The sequence below is a fragment of the Wyeomyia smithii genome, chromosome 1 (assembly GCF_029784165.1).
Source record: "Wyeomyia smithii strain HCP4-BCI-WySm-NY-G18 chromosome 1, ASM2978416v1, whole genome shotgun sequence".
Lineage (NCBI taxonomy): Eukaryota > Metazoa > Arthropoda > Insecta > Diptera > Culicidae > Wyeomyia > Wyeomyia smithii.
In genome coordinates this window covers 61,634,338-61,650,275 of record NC_073694.1, presented here as the reverse complement: position 1 = coordinate 61,650,275, position 15,938 = coordinate 61,634,338, and the positions used below count along the sequence as shown (strand labels likewise).

Here is a 15,938-nt window from a genome sequence, read left to right as displayed (position 1 = left end):
CTCTTCATTTTTGCTCAAATTTACTTCTCTACCTGCCAAACCCCTTGAAGAACTAGACTTTCTTTCACACAGAGTGAGTGATTATCTACATTCAGGCGTAAAGTATTTCAGTCGCAGAGTTCCTTTTCACTCTTTTTCATCGCGTGTTAGGGGTAAACATTTGTTTGCTGTCTCAGTTTAAGAGGGAGTAGTTTGCGGCAAAAAGTCACCTGTAAGCATAGTTTGAATAAACACCCGACTCGATGCGCCTGTAACTCATCGCGAGGGTGAGTTACCGGTGTTGTTTGTAAACAAGTCAAGAGCGGCGGACCGCAGGGCTCACAGTTCTCAGAGATTGAGTTAAGTAAAGTTCTAAAATAGAAATAGGCCGAGAGAGGCCATTAGGGTAACAGAGAAAGGCAGTGGTTCCGCGAGGGGAAATTGTCTCTCGCAAAATACACTCTAGAGCTAGCAGTAAGTGCTAATCTAAAATATAATTCAATCTTTAAAATTTGAAGTAAGATGATCGAAAGATCAAGAGTATGCCAGTGGAATTTGCCACCGTGTATCAATTGAGAGAGAACGCCAAAAAAGTCTGTGGATAGGAAGTGGTCACAAGAGGATTAAGAAGCTCGACGTTCAATGATTCCGGTACCAAGTTAGCAATTGCCATAATACAGAAACCATCACAACCGTTCCAGGCGTCTTCTTTAATAATTCACTCATGTGTAATTAGTATTGATTCATAAAAATGCAAACGTTGCATTTAACACCATATATAACGAGCTCAGATGATCCCGAATAAATCAGTCTTGAAGTACATTCAGACCCTCTTTGATTTCGCCGAGCCCCTTCGGGATACCTCGAACCGAAGTCCACCGGATTGCAGAGGTTCGCAAGATTAAAAACGCGTGAGTGCTTATAGACAAAAAGTGCATCAATAAAGAAAAGTGCAAACAGTGAAGACATGGATACACTGTATATAACCGGTGATTGCTGGTCTAACCGAAAAATACGTGTGCCCGAACAGTAAAGTGCAAAGGGTAAACGAACCGAGAGAAGGAAAAAAACTACAATACGCGAATCCCACTCGCCAAGAAAAATATTTATGTGGAGCAAAGGCAGTGTTTACGGCAGCAGAAAATTTTAGTGAAATAATGTCGCTTTATGAGATTGGAATTACGTTGTGAACAGTTGTAATAAAATGTGTGATAATGAAGAGTGTTATATCGAAAATCGGAGAATAATAAAGAAAACTCCGCCGCGTATGACGGAGGCACAGAAGTAGGCCTTCTACGCTCAGGAGCTTATACGAGCTGACACAAATAGGAGCAACTACAGAACAAATGAACCTAAATAAATTATCAAGAGTGTGTGTGTTAATAGAATTGTTAGAGCACAGACAATTGAACAAAAGATCACTGTTAAAAACCGAACAGAATCTTATAAGCTTGGTCGGAGTGAACAATAATGAAGAATAAGTGACACATGAAGTATCGAAAAAAAACGACTTCAACAATTAACAATGATAGATAATCATTCGAAATCAGCGCAAAACGCTGGTGACCCGCAAGTGAACATCCTTAATAAATTAGAGGTACACGAAGAATGGCAAAAAGACCACGAGTGGAAACTGTTGTGATACTATGCGTAGTGAGCTCGGGCTTTTAACTCATCTCCAAGCTAATAGAAAATACATCGGAGGACGCGTCCTGGTAATAATTTACTAGCGGTATGGTGAAATGATTACTTTATACTTTTTAGTATTTAGTATTTTTAGCATAAGAAAGATTAAGTAGAATGGAAAATCTTCCTAAGTATTATGACAAAGGAAGAATTAGAAAATTTAAGGCTTAGTTTACAGAAAGAATTTATAAACATAAAAACAATATTCATAAGCCTAAATTTGTACAAAATGAGTGAAAGTTGAAAGTTATCCAACATAACTTAAAAACTGTTCTTACATCAGATGAGTGGAATGCGGTGAGTCATACGTACGAAAATTTAAAGAGTATTCAAAATAATTGTCTTGATCTATTAAGAAACACCATAATGCCAAAAGTAGATAAAAAGTTGGGAACATCCCTCGTACAAGTCTACGATGGGGCTCCAGAAAATTTAAATACCTTTCCTTATGCTGTCACTTTATTTAATGACACCGTAACTGAAGACTTTGCAACAGGAACACCAGCTCTACAACAAGCAGCCGAAGAAATTGTTTTTAAATTCCTTAAAACAAGATTGACGGGTTCTGCATATCAAGCTCTCACAGGGACACAAAATATTAATGAAATAACATTAAAGCTAAAAACACAATGTGCCACAAAGGTTAATTCGGATAATTTAACAGCAAAGCTAAAAAGTCTCAAACAAAAAGACACAGTAGATAACTTTTGTGAACAGGTTGAACACATGACTTTACGTCTAACAGCAACCTACATGGAAGAGGCTATACCAGTGAAAAAAGCCACCCAAATGACAACAAAAGCGGGAGTACAAACCCTCATAAACGGTATCCGCAATAGTGATACAAAACTTATTCTAAAAGCTGGGACATTCGCAAAAATAAGCGAATGCGACAATGAAGAAAAAAACCGCAGTCTTCATGACATGCGGAAGCTATGCGCAACGTAGTCGGGGTAGAGGAATATAGAGTAAGATTGGGGACGTTACTTGCTTAACAGAGGAAATCACTATTCCTCAAGAAATCAAGGTTTTCTGAGCAACGTAAAAACCAAACAAGTCACAGATTCTCTGATTATAGAGGACAAGGAAATCGTGGACGAGGAAGATACGGATCACCGTTACACTACCCACGACAACAACAGTAACAACAACAAGAGACTTATTTTACGCAATCACATCCTCAACCCTGCATGCAACAGCACATGCAGTCGGTACAACAATCACAACACAAAAACGCCCAACAGCAGCCAGCAAACCACCTAACTATACAAAGAAAATGTCAGAGTGATTTTTGAGACTCCACGTTTGGACCGCGTATACAGTAAACGCGTCTATATCAAATTTCGTATATTTGGGTGTGGATTTTTCGGATTCAAGGTGTACTTTTATAGTGGACACGGGATCTGATATATCTATCATCAAAGCATAAGTGAGGCCTACACAAATTTACTATGAACAAGACAAATGCATTATTTCAGGAGTTGGTCATACCAGATTTATTTCATTTGGCAGCATGTCAACTACGATGAACGTAGAAGTTGCACATCTTGAACACAAATTTCACATGGTGGACGACGGTTTTTCTATACCTACTGATGGAAAATTAGGTAGGGACTAACTCTTGCGTACGGCACCGTAAACCATAAATAATCAAATTCTAAATTAAATCATTAACCCGCGCAGGTAAATTCCGTTCCACCCAGCTGTGTTTAACTGAAGGCTTTTTGCCTAAGCGTTTTTTTTTTTTTTAAGGGGGGATTTGTTAGTAGCTTAAGTATTTATGATAAATATAAGTAAATAATGAGTATGTGTGTCCAATCACAAATGGTGACTTCTCAACACTGTTAGAAATTTGTAATTTTAATTGTTAGGATTTGTTTGCTTTCGCAATTAGGACTTATCATTCGTAGGGATTTAAACCTACTTGTCAGAAAAGGGGAAGTAAACTTACAACTAACTTAATTGCTAACTTATTGGCTATAAAGAGAGCTTATCGTAGCAATTGAGGATTGCAACGATTTTTGTCAAAAATTGTTAATAATTTTATTTGACATAGCTTCTAATGGTTCAACACCAGTAAGTCTATGTAATTCGAGTGTACCAAACCAAGGAGGACGCTTCAAAATCATTTTCAGAATTTTATTCTGAATCCTTTGGAGCGTTTTCTTCCTTGTTGAACAGTAACTTGACCAGATCGGTACAGCATAAAGCATTGCTGGTCTAAAAATTTGTTTGTAAATCAAAAGTTTGTTCTTTAAACAAAGTTTAGAATTCCTGTTAATGAGAGGATATAAACATCTCGTATATTTGATGCACTTGGCATGTATACTCTCAATGTGCTCTTTGAAAATAAGTTTTTTATCATAAATTAGTCCCAAGTACTTAACCTTGTCGGACCAACTTAAAATAACCCCATTCATCTTGACAACGTGATTATTGTTTGGCTTGAGGAAAGAAGCCCTAGGCTTATGCGGAAAAATTATCATTTGAGTTTTAGAAGCATTGGGAGAGATTTTCCACTTTTGCAAGTAGGAAGAAAAAATATCTAAACTTTTCTGCAATCGACTGCATATGACACGAAGACTTTTTCCTTTTACGGAAATGCTTGTGTCATCGCAGAACAATGACTTTGTGCATCCTGGAGGCAAATCAGGAAGATCTGAAGTGAATATGTTGTACAGGACTGGACCCAAGACTGAACCTTGAGGTACACCTGCTCTGACAGGAAATCTATCAGATTTTGAATTCTGATAGACAACCTGCAGAGTTCGATCAGTAAGATAATTTTTTAAAATTTTGATTAGGAAAATTGGAAAATTTAAAGTTTGCAATTTCGCAATCAAACCTTTATGCCAAACACTGTCGAATGCTTTTTCTATGTCTAAAAGAGCAGCTCCAGTGGAATAACCTTCAGATTTGTTAGCTCGTATCATATTAGTAACTCTGAGCAATTGATGAGTTGTGGAATGCCCATGGCGAAATCCAAACTGTTCATTTGCAAAAATTGAATTTTCGTTGATGTGTGACATCATTCTGTTAAGAATAATTCTCTCAAACAGTTTACTTATTGAAGAAAGCAAACTGATTGGTCGATAACTTGAAACTTCAGCTGGGTTCTTATCCGGTTTTAAAATGGGAGTAATTTTTGCATTTTTCCATAATTTGGGAAAATATGCAATTTTGAAGCAGCAATTGAAAATTTCCACTAAAAATTCCATTGTGCTCTCAGGGAGATGTTTGATTAGTATATTAAAGATTCCATCGTCACCAGGTGCTTTCATATTTTTGAAATTTTTAATAATTGATTTAATCTCATTCAAGTTAGTTTCAATTATTTCTGCAGGTAAAAAATTCTGGGAAGAAATTAAATCAAATTGACGTGTGACTTCATTTTCAATTGGACTCACAAAATTCAAATTTGAGTTATGAACACTCTCAAACTGCTGAGCAAGTCTTTGAGCCTTTTGTTCATTGGATACAAGAAAACGCTCACCATCTTTTAAAACTGGAATAGGCTTTGAAGGTTTCTTAAGCATCTTCGACAGCTTCCAAAATGGTTTTGAATATGGTTTCAATTTTTCAACTTTAGTCTCAAAATTTTGATTTCTCAGAAGAGTAAATCTATGTTTAATCTCTTTCTGTAAACCTTTATAAATAGTTTTAAAAACAAGGTCACGAGAACGTTGATATTGACGTCTGCGGACATTTTTCAAACGAATTAGAAGTTGAAGATTTTCGTCAATTATTGATGAATCAAATTTCACTTGAGCCTTTGGAACAGAATAATTCCTGGCATCAACAATTGCACATTTTAATGCTTCCAAAGCGGAATCAATATTCACTTCGTTTTGCAAATCAAGCAAATCAATTTCTCTCAATATGAGTTTTGTATCTTTCCCAATTAGCCTTGTTATAATTAAAAACAGAGCTCATAGGGTTTAAAACTGATTCATGTGATAAAGAAAAAGTTATTGGAAGATGGTCAGAATCAAAGTCAGCATGTGTGATCAAATCACTACATACATGACTTTGATCTGTTAGCACCAAATCAATTGTTGAAGGGTTTCTTACAGAAGAAAAGCATGTAGGACTATTCGGAGACAAAATAGAATAGTATCCTGAAGAACAATCATTGAATAAAATGTTGCCATTGGAATTACTTTGAGAATTATTCCATGAACGATGTTTAGCGTTAAAATCGCCGATTATGAAAAATTTCGAACGATTTCTGGTGAGTTTAGAAACAATTTTAATAGTAAAATTTGTGCCTATTTGAATGGCTTCAAACATTGATTTTGCCTGCAACATGGCGTTCATAAGATCGAACATTGCCTGTTGCAAAAAAGAAAGTTTACCTGTCGTAATAGGCCCCAGGCAGTTGACATTAGAAAAAATATTTTCGGCAGCAATATTAGCTGGAGTAATAGGTGTACAATTATTTTCTAGCGTGTTTTGCTTACCCATATTAACGGTCATTTTTGAACTACCAACACTAGGCGGTATAATGTTCGAACTACCTGTAACCTGTGCATAAGTTAAACGGGTATGCAAAGGAGTAGGTAAACTATGCGTCACTGGTACGCTTGGAGAATTTTGTTTTGAAGTTGGTTTCAATTGAGAAATTGAATTTTGTTTACCTTGCCTTGCCTTAACAATTGCTAAACGAACTGGGCATTGATAAAAATTTGACATATGGTTGCCGTTACAATTCGCACAGCGAAAATTTTTACTCTCTTTCACAGGACATGTGTCCTTTTTGTGAGAAGAGTCTCCACAATTAAGACATTTTTGGTCCATGTTACAGAATTTGGAACCATGGCCATAACGTTGGCAAGTACGGCATTGGGTGATATGCTTTTCACCTCCGCCATACTTCCTATAAATTTCTCCCTTTACACGCACATTATACAAAGCATGTGCTTTTTCAAAAAATTTTAAGTTGTTAACCTCATTGCGGTTAAAATGAATTAAATAATTAACAAGGTAAATTCCAGTTCTCTGACTGTTTTCGCCTCGTGATTTTTGTTTCATTAGAATTACTTGGGTAGGGGCTATGCCAAGTAATTCTGTTAAAGTAAGTTTGATCTCATCAACGGTTTGATCGTTGGTGAGACCTTTCAAGACAACCTTGAACGGCTTGGCGTTCTTGGTGTCATATGTAAAAAATTTGTACATCTTGTCAGTTAAATACTGAACAAGACGATCACGACCCTTTACTGAGTCGGCTAATAAGCGGCATTCACCTCTACGGCCAATTTGATAGGTAACTTTAACGTCAGAAACAAACGTTGAAAGTTCCTTTTTGAATATATTAAATTCAGAAGAAATACTTACCACAATAGGTGGAACTTTCTCCTTTTTTAAAGATTTTATATTTTGTATAGTTTCATTATTGGTAACTTCCATTTCACCAGCTTCATGCTCAAGCAAAATATCAAATGGATTGTCACTACAGACACTCGAAGTGTCAGAAAGAGATGCCTCTCTTTTCCTCCCCGCAGCGATGCGAGGTTTCTTTTTCCGTCCAGCCATTTCAGGTGATACGAAAAAAGTTGAAACAAATGTTAAATTCAAAAGTAGGTAGTCTTGAGAAAGACTGATGGGAAATAACTTTCAGGTAGTCTTTAAAAGACACACTGACAAAACACAAACTTTGAAGCTATAGGCAGTCAAAGACCAGTCCACAAGCAACCGAAAAAACGTCTGATCTGTAGGACAGTTCAAGACGCACTCTGATTTTGCCTAAGCGTTACAGCACACTCGCTACCAGGCCTTGCTGAGTATGCTGCATAGCTTGGTGCCTGATTCATACAGCACGCAAAATGCAGCGTTGCAATTTCGATGATCAATCGTACGTTTATATGTAGACATACACATATAGAATCTAGAATTCGGCAATAGCATTTGCCTATAAAAGAGAGGTAATTCCAATAAAGAAAATCATTAATTAGCATTTCGCAGCAACTGGTCTATTCCAGTTCGTCTTACCGGAATAGCAGGAAGTAGCCCAAAGTATTCTTATTGTGAACGGTTTGGCTGTCGTCAACCTCGTTACCACAATATAAAAGAAAAGTTCTTCGCTTCCGACCCCGCAGAATCAACTTTGTTACAGTGCTGAATCAATTATGACCTTTGGCTACTCACCTTTTCAATAAATCGAAATGACGTTTCAATTCCCATCGAAGATAATAAAAAAAAAAGACAATATACTTATCACCACGACATGAAATAGTTCGTTATATACCTTACCTAGGATTGGGTGAGGACATGGTTGTTCAATCGCAGGAGACTCTGCAAGGAGTTTTTTGAGGGGGTGCAATCGTGTCTGCAAACCAGCCTATTTGTAAATTTATTAATACTCGAGATGTCATGTAGAAAACCTCATGTAGTTTTCGACGAGTTTTCTACGTAGAATACCTCTGGTAGAATACCTAACCAAAAACGAGTATTCTACGAGTATTCCACGAAAACCTGCAGAGAATTTTTTGTGGTGAATTACATGAAGAATAAACGAAATTTAAGTTTAAAAATATTATTTATTTTTAACTGTGGTGATTTTTTTTTCCTCATCTATAGTTTATTTGATGACACGGCACAAATACAATTCAATGTTTAACGGCGCCAATTATATCTGGTAGCTTACTTTCTAAAGTATCTTAATAACTAAAAGCAAATTTTTTATCCTCGCTGCCGACTACGAGCAGAAACTAAATCTAACTTAAGCTAGAATGTTTTGCATGAAAAGCACTGATTTGTTGTTTGATGGTTTTCCATCGCCATAGGTAAGCAGCATATTGAATATGTTCCGCTGCTGGGCCAAGATATTACGGACTGGCATATTGGGTTGTCTCCCTCGGGGCCTGAGAGTATCGTGCGGGTCTAGTTGCTGTTTCCGGATCCGGGGTCTTAACGTGTTCTTGTCGTTTGGTTGGATGTAGGCGGAAGGGGATAGGACTAAACTGGGGCGTGGATGGATTTCAGGAAAACGTATATAAGGGACATGTAGGATAGGTCACGGCTCGCCAAGACATCACGAACAGGAACAGCCGGCTGCCTACCTTCGGCCTGCAGGGAAGCTACTAATCTAGACCTGGCGTCACGGTGTACATGGCATGACCAAACAACGTGCTCTATGTCGTGATAACCTTCACCACAGGCACAGATACCACTCTCCCCGAGCCCAACACGACGGAGATGCGCGTCAAATCTATAGTGATTGGACATAAGCCGGGACATCACGCAAATGAAATCCCGACCTACATCCAACCCCTTGAACCACGGGTTCGTCGATACCTTGGGGATTATGGAATGTAACCACCTTCCCAGTTCCCCCTTGGTCCAAGAATTTTGCCAACTGATGATCGTATTCTGACGTACAAATGCGAAAAATTCATTAAAGGCAATTGGTCTTTCATAAATACCACCGTTTGTTGCGTCCACCTTAGCCAAAGAGTCCGCTTTCTCATTACCCGGTATCGAGCAATGAGAAGGGACCCACGCTAAGGTAATCTGAGTAGATTTTTCGGATAAAGCACTCAGATGTTCCCGTATTTTCCCCAGGAAATACGGAGAGTGCTTAACATCTTTCATCGATCGGAGAGCCTCAATGGAACTGAGACTGTCCGTAAAGATGAAATAATGGTCCGTGGGCATTTTTTCGATAATCCCTAGGGTGTACTGAATTGCAGCTAATTCTGCGACGTAAACAGAAGCAGGATTATCGAGCTTATGGGAGACGGTTAAATTGTTATTGAAGATACCGAAGCCAGTGGACCCATCAAGAAGTGATCCGTCAGTGCAGTACATATTGTCGCAGTTGATGTTTCGATATTTATTGGAAAAAATTTTAGGGATCTGCTGCACGCGTAAATGATCCGGGATTCCACGAGTTTCTTCTATCATGGATGTATCGAAAAACACAGTAGAATCAGAAGTATTTGATAAGTCGACACGATTTGGAATATTCGAAGAAGGGTTAATATTTTGGGACATGTGATTGAAATACAATGTCATAAAACGGGTTTGAGAATTAAGTTCGATTAACCTTTCAAAATTTTCAATCACGGGACGGTTCAAGACCTCACATTTGATAAGAATACGAGAAGACAGGCTCCAGAAGCGGTTTTTCAATGGTAGTACTCCAGCTAAGACCTCCAAACTCATCGTATGGGTCGACTGCATGCAACCTAAGGCGATACGCAAACAACGATATTGTATTCGCTCCAGTTTGATCAAATGTGTGTTTGCTGCGGAGCGGAAGCAGAAACACCGCCTTATAAGGTCTCCTGGGTGGGTTCCCCACCATTGTCCGGTTATTGTACGAAGAAAATTCACTCTTTGTTGACATTTTTTCATCAGATACCTCACGTGACAACCCCAGGTGCCTTTAGAGTCGAACCAGACACCAAGATATTTGTGTACCAAAACCTGAGAAATCGTTTTACCCATTAATTGTGTTTGAAGCTGAGCAGGTTCATGCTTCCTAGAAAAAACTACTATCTCAGTCTTCTCCGGAGAGAATTCGATACCTAGCTGTAAAGCCCAAGCAGACAAATTGTCCAAGGTATCTTGCAATGGTCCTTGCAAATCGGCAGCTTTGGCTCCTGTAACAGAGATTACACTGTCGTCTGCAAGTTGTCTTATCGTGCATGAGTTTGCCAGACATTCGTCGATGTCATTTACATAAAAGTTGTAAAGAAGGGGGCTTAAACATGAGCCCTGGGGAAGACCCATGTAGCTAATGCGAAAAGTTGCCAAATCGCCGTGCGTAAAATGCATGTGCTTTTCGGACAACAAATTGTGCAAAAAATTGTTCAAAATTGGAGAAAATCCTTGTCGGTGAAGTTTACCCGAAAGAATGTCAATAGAAACGGAATCAAAAGCCCCCTTAATGTCCAAGAACGCAGACGCCATTTGTTCTTTGCGAGCATACGCCAGCTGAATATCTGTTGAAAGCAACGCAAGACAATCATTCGTCCCTTTGGCACGGCGGAAGCCAAATTGAGTATCTGATAGTAGACCATTTGATTCGACCCAATGGTCTAAACGACGGAGTATCATTTTTTCCATTAATTTCCGGATACAGGATAGCATTGCAATCGGCCTATAAGAGTTGTGATCAGAAGCTGGTTTCCCTGGTTTTTGGATGGCGATCACCTTCACTTGCCTCCAATCCTGCGGTACAATGTTTTGCTCCAGGAACTTATTGAACAAGTTCAACAAGCGCCTCTTGGCATTGCCGGGTAGATTCTTCAACAAGTTGAATTTGATTCTATCTAACCCAGGCGCGTTATTGTTACAGGACAGGAGGGCAACTGAAAATTCTGCCATCGTAAAAGGGGATTCTATCGCGTCGTGGCCCGGAGACGCATCGCGAACAATGTTTTGCTCAGGAACAGAGTCCGGGCATACTTTCCTGGCAAAATCAAATATCCACCGACTTGAAGACTCCTCGCTTTCGTTGACCGTTACGCGATTCCGCATTCTTCGGGCTGTGTTCCAAAGAGTGCTCATCGATGTCTCCCTCGACGTCTCGTTCACGAACCGACGCCAATATCCGCGTTTCTTTGCTTTAGCCAAACTTTTAAGCTTGGTATTAAGCTCCGAATACCGTAAATAGTCGCCAGGTATACCTCCCTTCTGGTAGGCCTTAAACGCGTCGGATCTTTGCGTGTAGACATCGGAGCACTCTTGGTCCCACCACGGAGTGGGAGGCCGTTCTTTGATCGTTACGCCGGGATATTTCTTCGTTTGGGCTTGCAACGCGGCGTCGAGAATCAAGCCCGCGAGGAGGTTGTATTCTTCAAGTGGTGGATGATGTTGAATCGACTCGACCGCTTTTGAAATCATTTCCTCGTATAACTTCCAATCGACATTCCGTGTGAGGTCATACGGAATGTCAATTGGTCGCATGCGAGTTGACCCGTTATTAATTGAAATAAGAATAGGCAAATGGTCGCTACCGTGAGGATCAAGGATTACCTTCCATGTGCAATCCAACCGTAGCGACGTCGAACATAAGGATAGATCCAAAGCGCTTGGGCGCGCTGGAGGTTTCGGGATACGTGTCATTTCACCGTTGTTTAAAATAGTCATGTCGAAGTCATCGCAAAGGTTATAGATTAAAGAGGAGCGGTTATCATTGTAGGGGGAACCCCAAGCCACGCCATGAGAGTTGAAGTCTCCCAAAATCAAACGTGGCGAGGGAAGAAGTTCTATTAAATCAAAGAGCAGCCGTTGCCCAACCTGTGCTCTGGGAGGAATATATATTGAGGCAATACAAAGCTCTTTACCTTGTATTGTCATTTGACATGCGACAACTTCGATGCCTGGAAGCGAGGGGAGGTTAATACGATAGAAAGAATAGCACTTTTTAATTCCTAAAAGTACTCCTCCATATGGGGTGTCTCGATCAAGGCGAATAATATTAAAATCATGGAAGTTGAGATCAGTATTTGAAGTAAGCCAAGTTTCACAAAGGGAAAATGCATCGCATTTGTTTTTATTTATCAAAACTTTAAACAAATCAATTTTTGGTAAAATACTTCTACAATTCCACTGTAATACAGAGATAGAATCCTTCATATACGCAGTTGAATTAGGCATCGAAGGATACAATCGCTGCAAGAAGGGGCCATTGGGCAGTCAAATGCTTCAAAAATGATCTAACTGTTGGGAGGAATGCTGTAAGAAAAATTTTAATTGGATCGGGTACATTGAAATTTTCAAAAATCCAGTCCACAATGTCAGAAAATTTCACTAATCCAGAGTTTGTTTCATCAACTGGATGTGCAAAAGGAACAACTGGGGTTTTAGATGTTCCTGGCAGTGCTGGGAACTCCTTCTGGGACTTTAAATTTGCAAGCCCAGGAGGAGTTTGCTTCGGTTTTTCCGCTGCACTGTTTGGTTTGTTCGTACTTTTCATTACACTTTGGGAAATCTTAGGACCTTTACGGGGAAGTTTACGAGAAGAAACATTTTTCCTCTTCCTAGACTCCCCAGGATTGGCATAAGATGTTCCCGCTGATGAATCGTCAGAATCGGTTTCATCAGAGGGCAACAGATCAAAGGGGTTCGATGTTATGGTAGAAGTGGTCACGGTCTTCTTCAGCATCTCAGCGTAAGAACGCTTTGAACGCTCCTTAAGTGACCGCTTGATTTTATCTCTGCGCTGCATGTACACCGGGCATGTGGAGAGCTCATGCTGGTTTTCCCCACAGTGAATACATTTTTCAGCATTAACACTGCAAGAATCTTCCGCATGAGTCTCCCCACACTTGCTACATCGTGCCTTATTGCAGCAGTAGGCGGCTGTGTGGCCTAACTGCTTGCAATTGGTGCAATTCATAACACGGGGTACATACAATCGCACAGGCAGACGAACCCGGTCGATCGAGACGTGGCTAGGGAGTGCAGATCCGGCAAACGTAACGCGAAACGAGTCTGACGGAGTGTAAACTTTTTTACCGCCGACGAGAGACATGGACCGCAATTGCTTGCAATCCAAAATCTTCGCCTGTGTTTCGGTATTTTTGAAGCAACCGGTTGCGCTTTTTAGGATACACTCGACAGACAGACTCGAATCGGTTATGACACCGTCGATCTCCACGTCTCGTGCGGGTATGTAGACGCGATACTCGCGTGTGAAGAGCTCAGAGCAAGCGTTAGCATTGGCCTGTGCCAGATCACTGACCACGACACGGAGCTTGTTAGGTCGGACCTTGGAAATTTCGGTCACGGCCTTGTACCCCTTCGTCAGGTCTTTAGCAATTTGCAGTATGTTTAAACGCTTTGAATTCACTCCTGCCTTTGGACGAAAATAAACAGTATAGCTGCCCTGTTGAGATCCGTCCGGGTAAAGCCTGGGGCGAGGGGGGACTGGAGAATGAACAGGGGAGGGGGTAACAGAAGGGTCAGGGTCAGGGGGGTTCGGGGATGGTGGCACGGGAGGCGAGGGATCTATATCCATTGCGCTAAATGTAGCGCACTAGCGCCGACAAGAACACGTACCTCTTTACTTCTTCCTTCCAGCAGTGGTTGTCCGATCGTTCGAAGCTGCACCCAAAGCAGCCAGCAGCACCAGTACAGCAGCACCAATACAGCCACCAGCAGTGAGCCGGGTGTGAGATCACTCAGCACAGCGACACGGACTCGACTGTCAACTGATGGGCTTGGATTAAAAAGATCTATTCACGGTGCACAGATCAAAACTGCAGCTGGTATTTTGCACCAATACAGCCAAAGTTGTGAGCCGGGTACAGAACGTATCGACACAACTCACAATCTAGTTGGCCTTTAGCGCGAATAATACACTCTTTTGTTTGGCTATTCGTACACACGGACCGGATTGTAATAGAACGACCACTTTGCACGTCCGTTTCTGTCGAGTGTTCGACGCGGAATGAATTGTGGTGATTATTTTGTATGAATTGAGAACGAATTTGACATTTAAAAAGGTTGCTATTGAAATTGTTTTTGATAAGTTTAATAAGTTTTCGGATTAGAAATACCTCCCGTTTGAAAAAAATTTTCTAGGGCTTTCTAGCCAGTACAATTTTGCTTTCATTATCATTTTTGGATGACAACAAATATGTTGTTGAACCGTGAATTACGATTGAAATTATTGAGTGAAAACTTTGTTCGCTTTTTTGAGTTCCTTTTTCATTGCATGTTTCGCCATAATAACAAAGTAGTCCGGAAAAACACTTTCTTGCTTCTTCGTGTTTCTTTTTTTTTTTGTTACATTAATTCTCCCGTTACTTATGGGGAATTAGTTTTTACGGCAGGACTATACCGTTCCGGACTACTTTTTGCAGCTGAAAAAAAAACACTTTCCGAGCAGTTACAATGGTGTGCGTAAAACCAGAGGTAGCTGTCACTTTTTTTGGTCATCAAAACAACAAAATAACAAAATAAAATATACAAAATCCAACCTGATGTTTGACACGCGAAGAACGATAATCGAAGCAAACCGATTTTGACACTTTTTTTTATTTTGACACATACATGTGAATGTGTTGGTGTCTTCAAAACTGCACTCTGTTTCTTTCGCGGACTGTCCGGGACAGAAAAAGGGTAGTCAAGGATAGTCCGTAGAATGAAAAAAAAAAACAGCTATAGGACAAAGTGTAGTCCACGGAGTAGCTACACCGCAAAAACGAAAACGACATTAAATACACCTAATCAGCGCATTTATGGCATTTTATGACTCATACTGTGAATTTTTGAGCGTTTGAGAGTTTTTCTGCTTGCAAGAGGTTTTCTACCGTAGAAAACGTAGAATACAGTTTTCTACGTAGATTACTTACGAGTCCCGAAAATTCGCGTAGGATACCATCCCTGTTAATACTACTAATAAAGCAGTAGGTATATGAGTTAAAACCGATTCTTCGTTAAAACCAACAACTGCCGAGTCTGCAGTGCAAACGAAGTCGTCATACAGCACCGAAGAAGCACCGTCAGCATCATCACACCTGGAAGCAGTGTCACCACCGTCGTTGGTCAAGTGTCACCACCGTCGGACCAACGGATACCAACGCCAACGTGGGAACATCGCTGCTAGGTGCTAGGCTAGCATTCTTAGGACACAAAGTTAGGGCTTTGATTAAAATAATACATTCATTCTAGTTTGAACCGTCGACAGAAGTAGTCCCATGTATTTTTTAAAAACTCATCGAAACTTTCTTAAAAGGTAACTGGCGCAGTCGGATCGGATTTTGTGAATAATTAAAGTCGCTTTCTAACAAATCCCGCGAACGAATATCGCAAAAAGTTAAAAAGTTGGCAAGTCGCCGCGAGTGTATATCGCAGAAATTTGTATTATAAATCTAAATTTAGATTTTAGATTTTCGTGAACGAATCGCCGCGAGTGAATATCGCAGATATTTGCATTATAAATTTAAGTGAGTAGACAATTTGAATTTAAAAATTAAGTGAACGAACCGCAAGCGTATATCGCGGAAAACTGAACTATAAATTGAAGTGTGATTCCAGGATCGAGGTAAGCCAATTTTCCTTTTTAAGTGAAAGAGTGAAAGTGAGAGAGTGAAAGTTTTCATTGAAAGAGTGAAATTGAGTAGATTAAAATGGCAAAGAGACCCGAAACGCGTAGCCAACGCGCTCTCGCTGTTGTAACAGAAGAAGATTTGCAAGAAGAAGATAGCAACGACACGATAGTCGAAAATTTGAATGAGGGAGATAATCCAAATTGATGCCTTGCAACGAGAATTACAAGCTATCGCAATCAGTTTGCAACGATCAAGTAGGAGCACACC

General features: G+C 40.0%; 1 protein-coding gene across 1 annotated transcript in view; it reads left to right on the top strand.

Annotated features, from left to right (window-relative positions):
* The first annotated feature begins 672 nt into the window (after positions 1-672).
* Positions 673-15,938, top strand: part of LOC129717413 (uncharacterized) — a 48,088-nt gene continuing 32,822 nt past the window's right edge. The window contains exon 1 of the mRNA XM_055667298.1: positions 673-1,694. Within this exon, the coding sequence (XP_055523273.1) occupies positions 1,626-1,694 (69 nt within the window). The 5' untranslated portion in view covers positions 673-1,625. The remainder of the gene's footprint in view (positions 1,695-15,938) is intronic.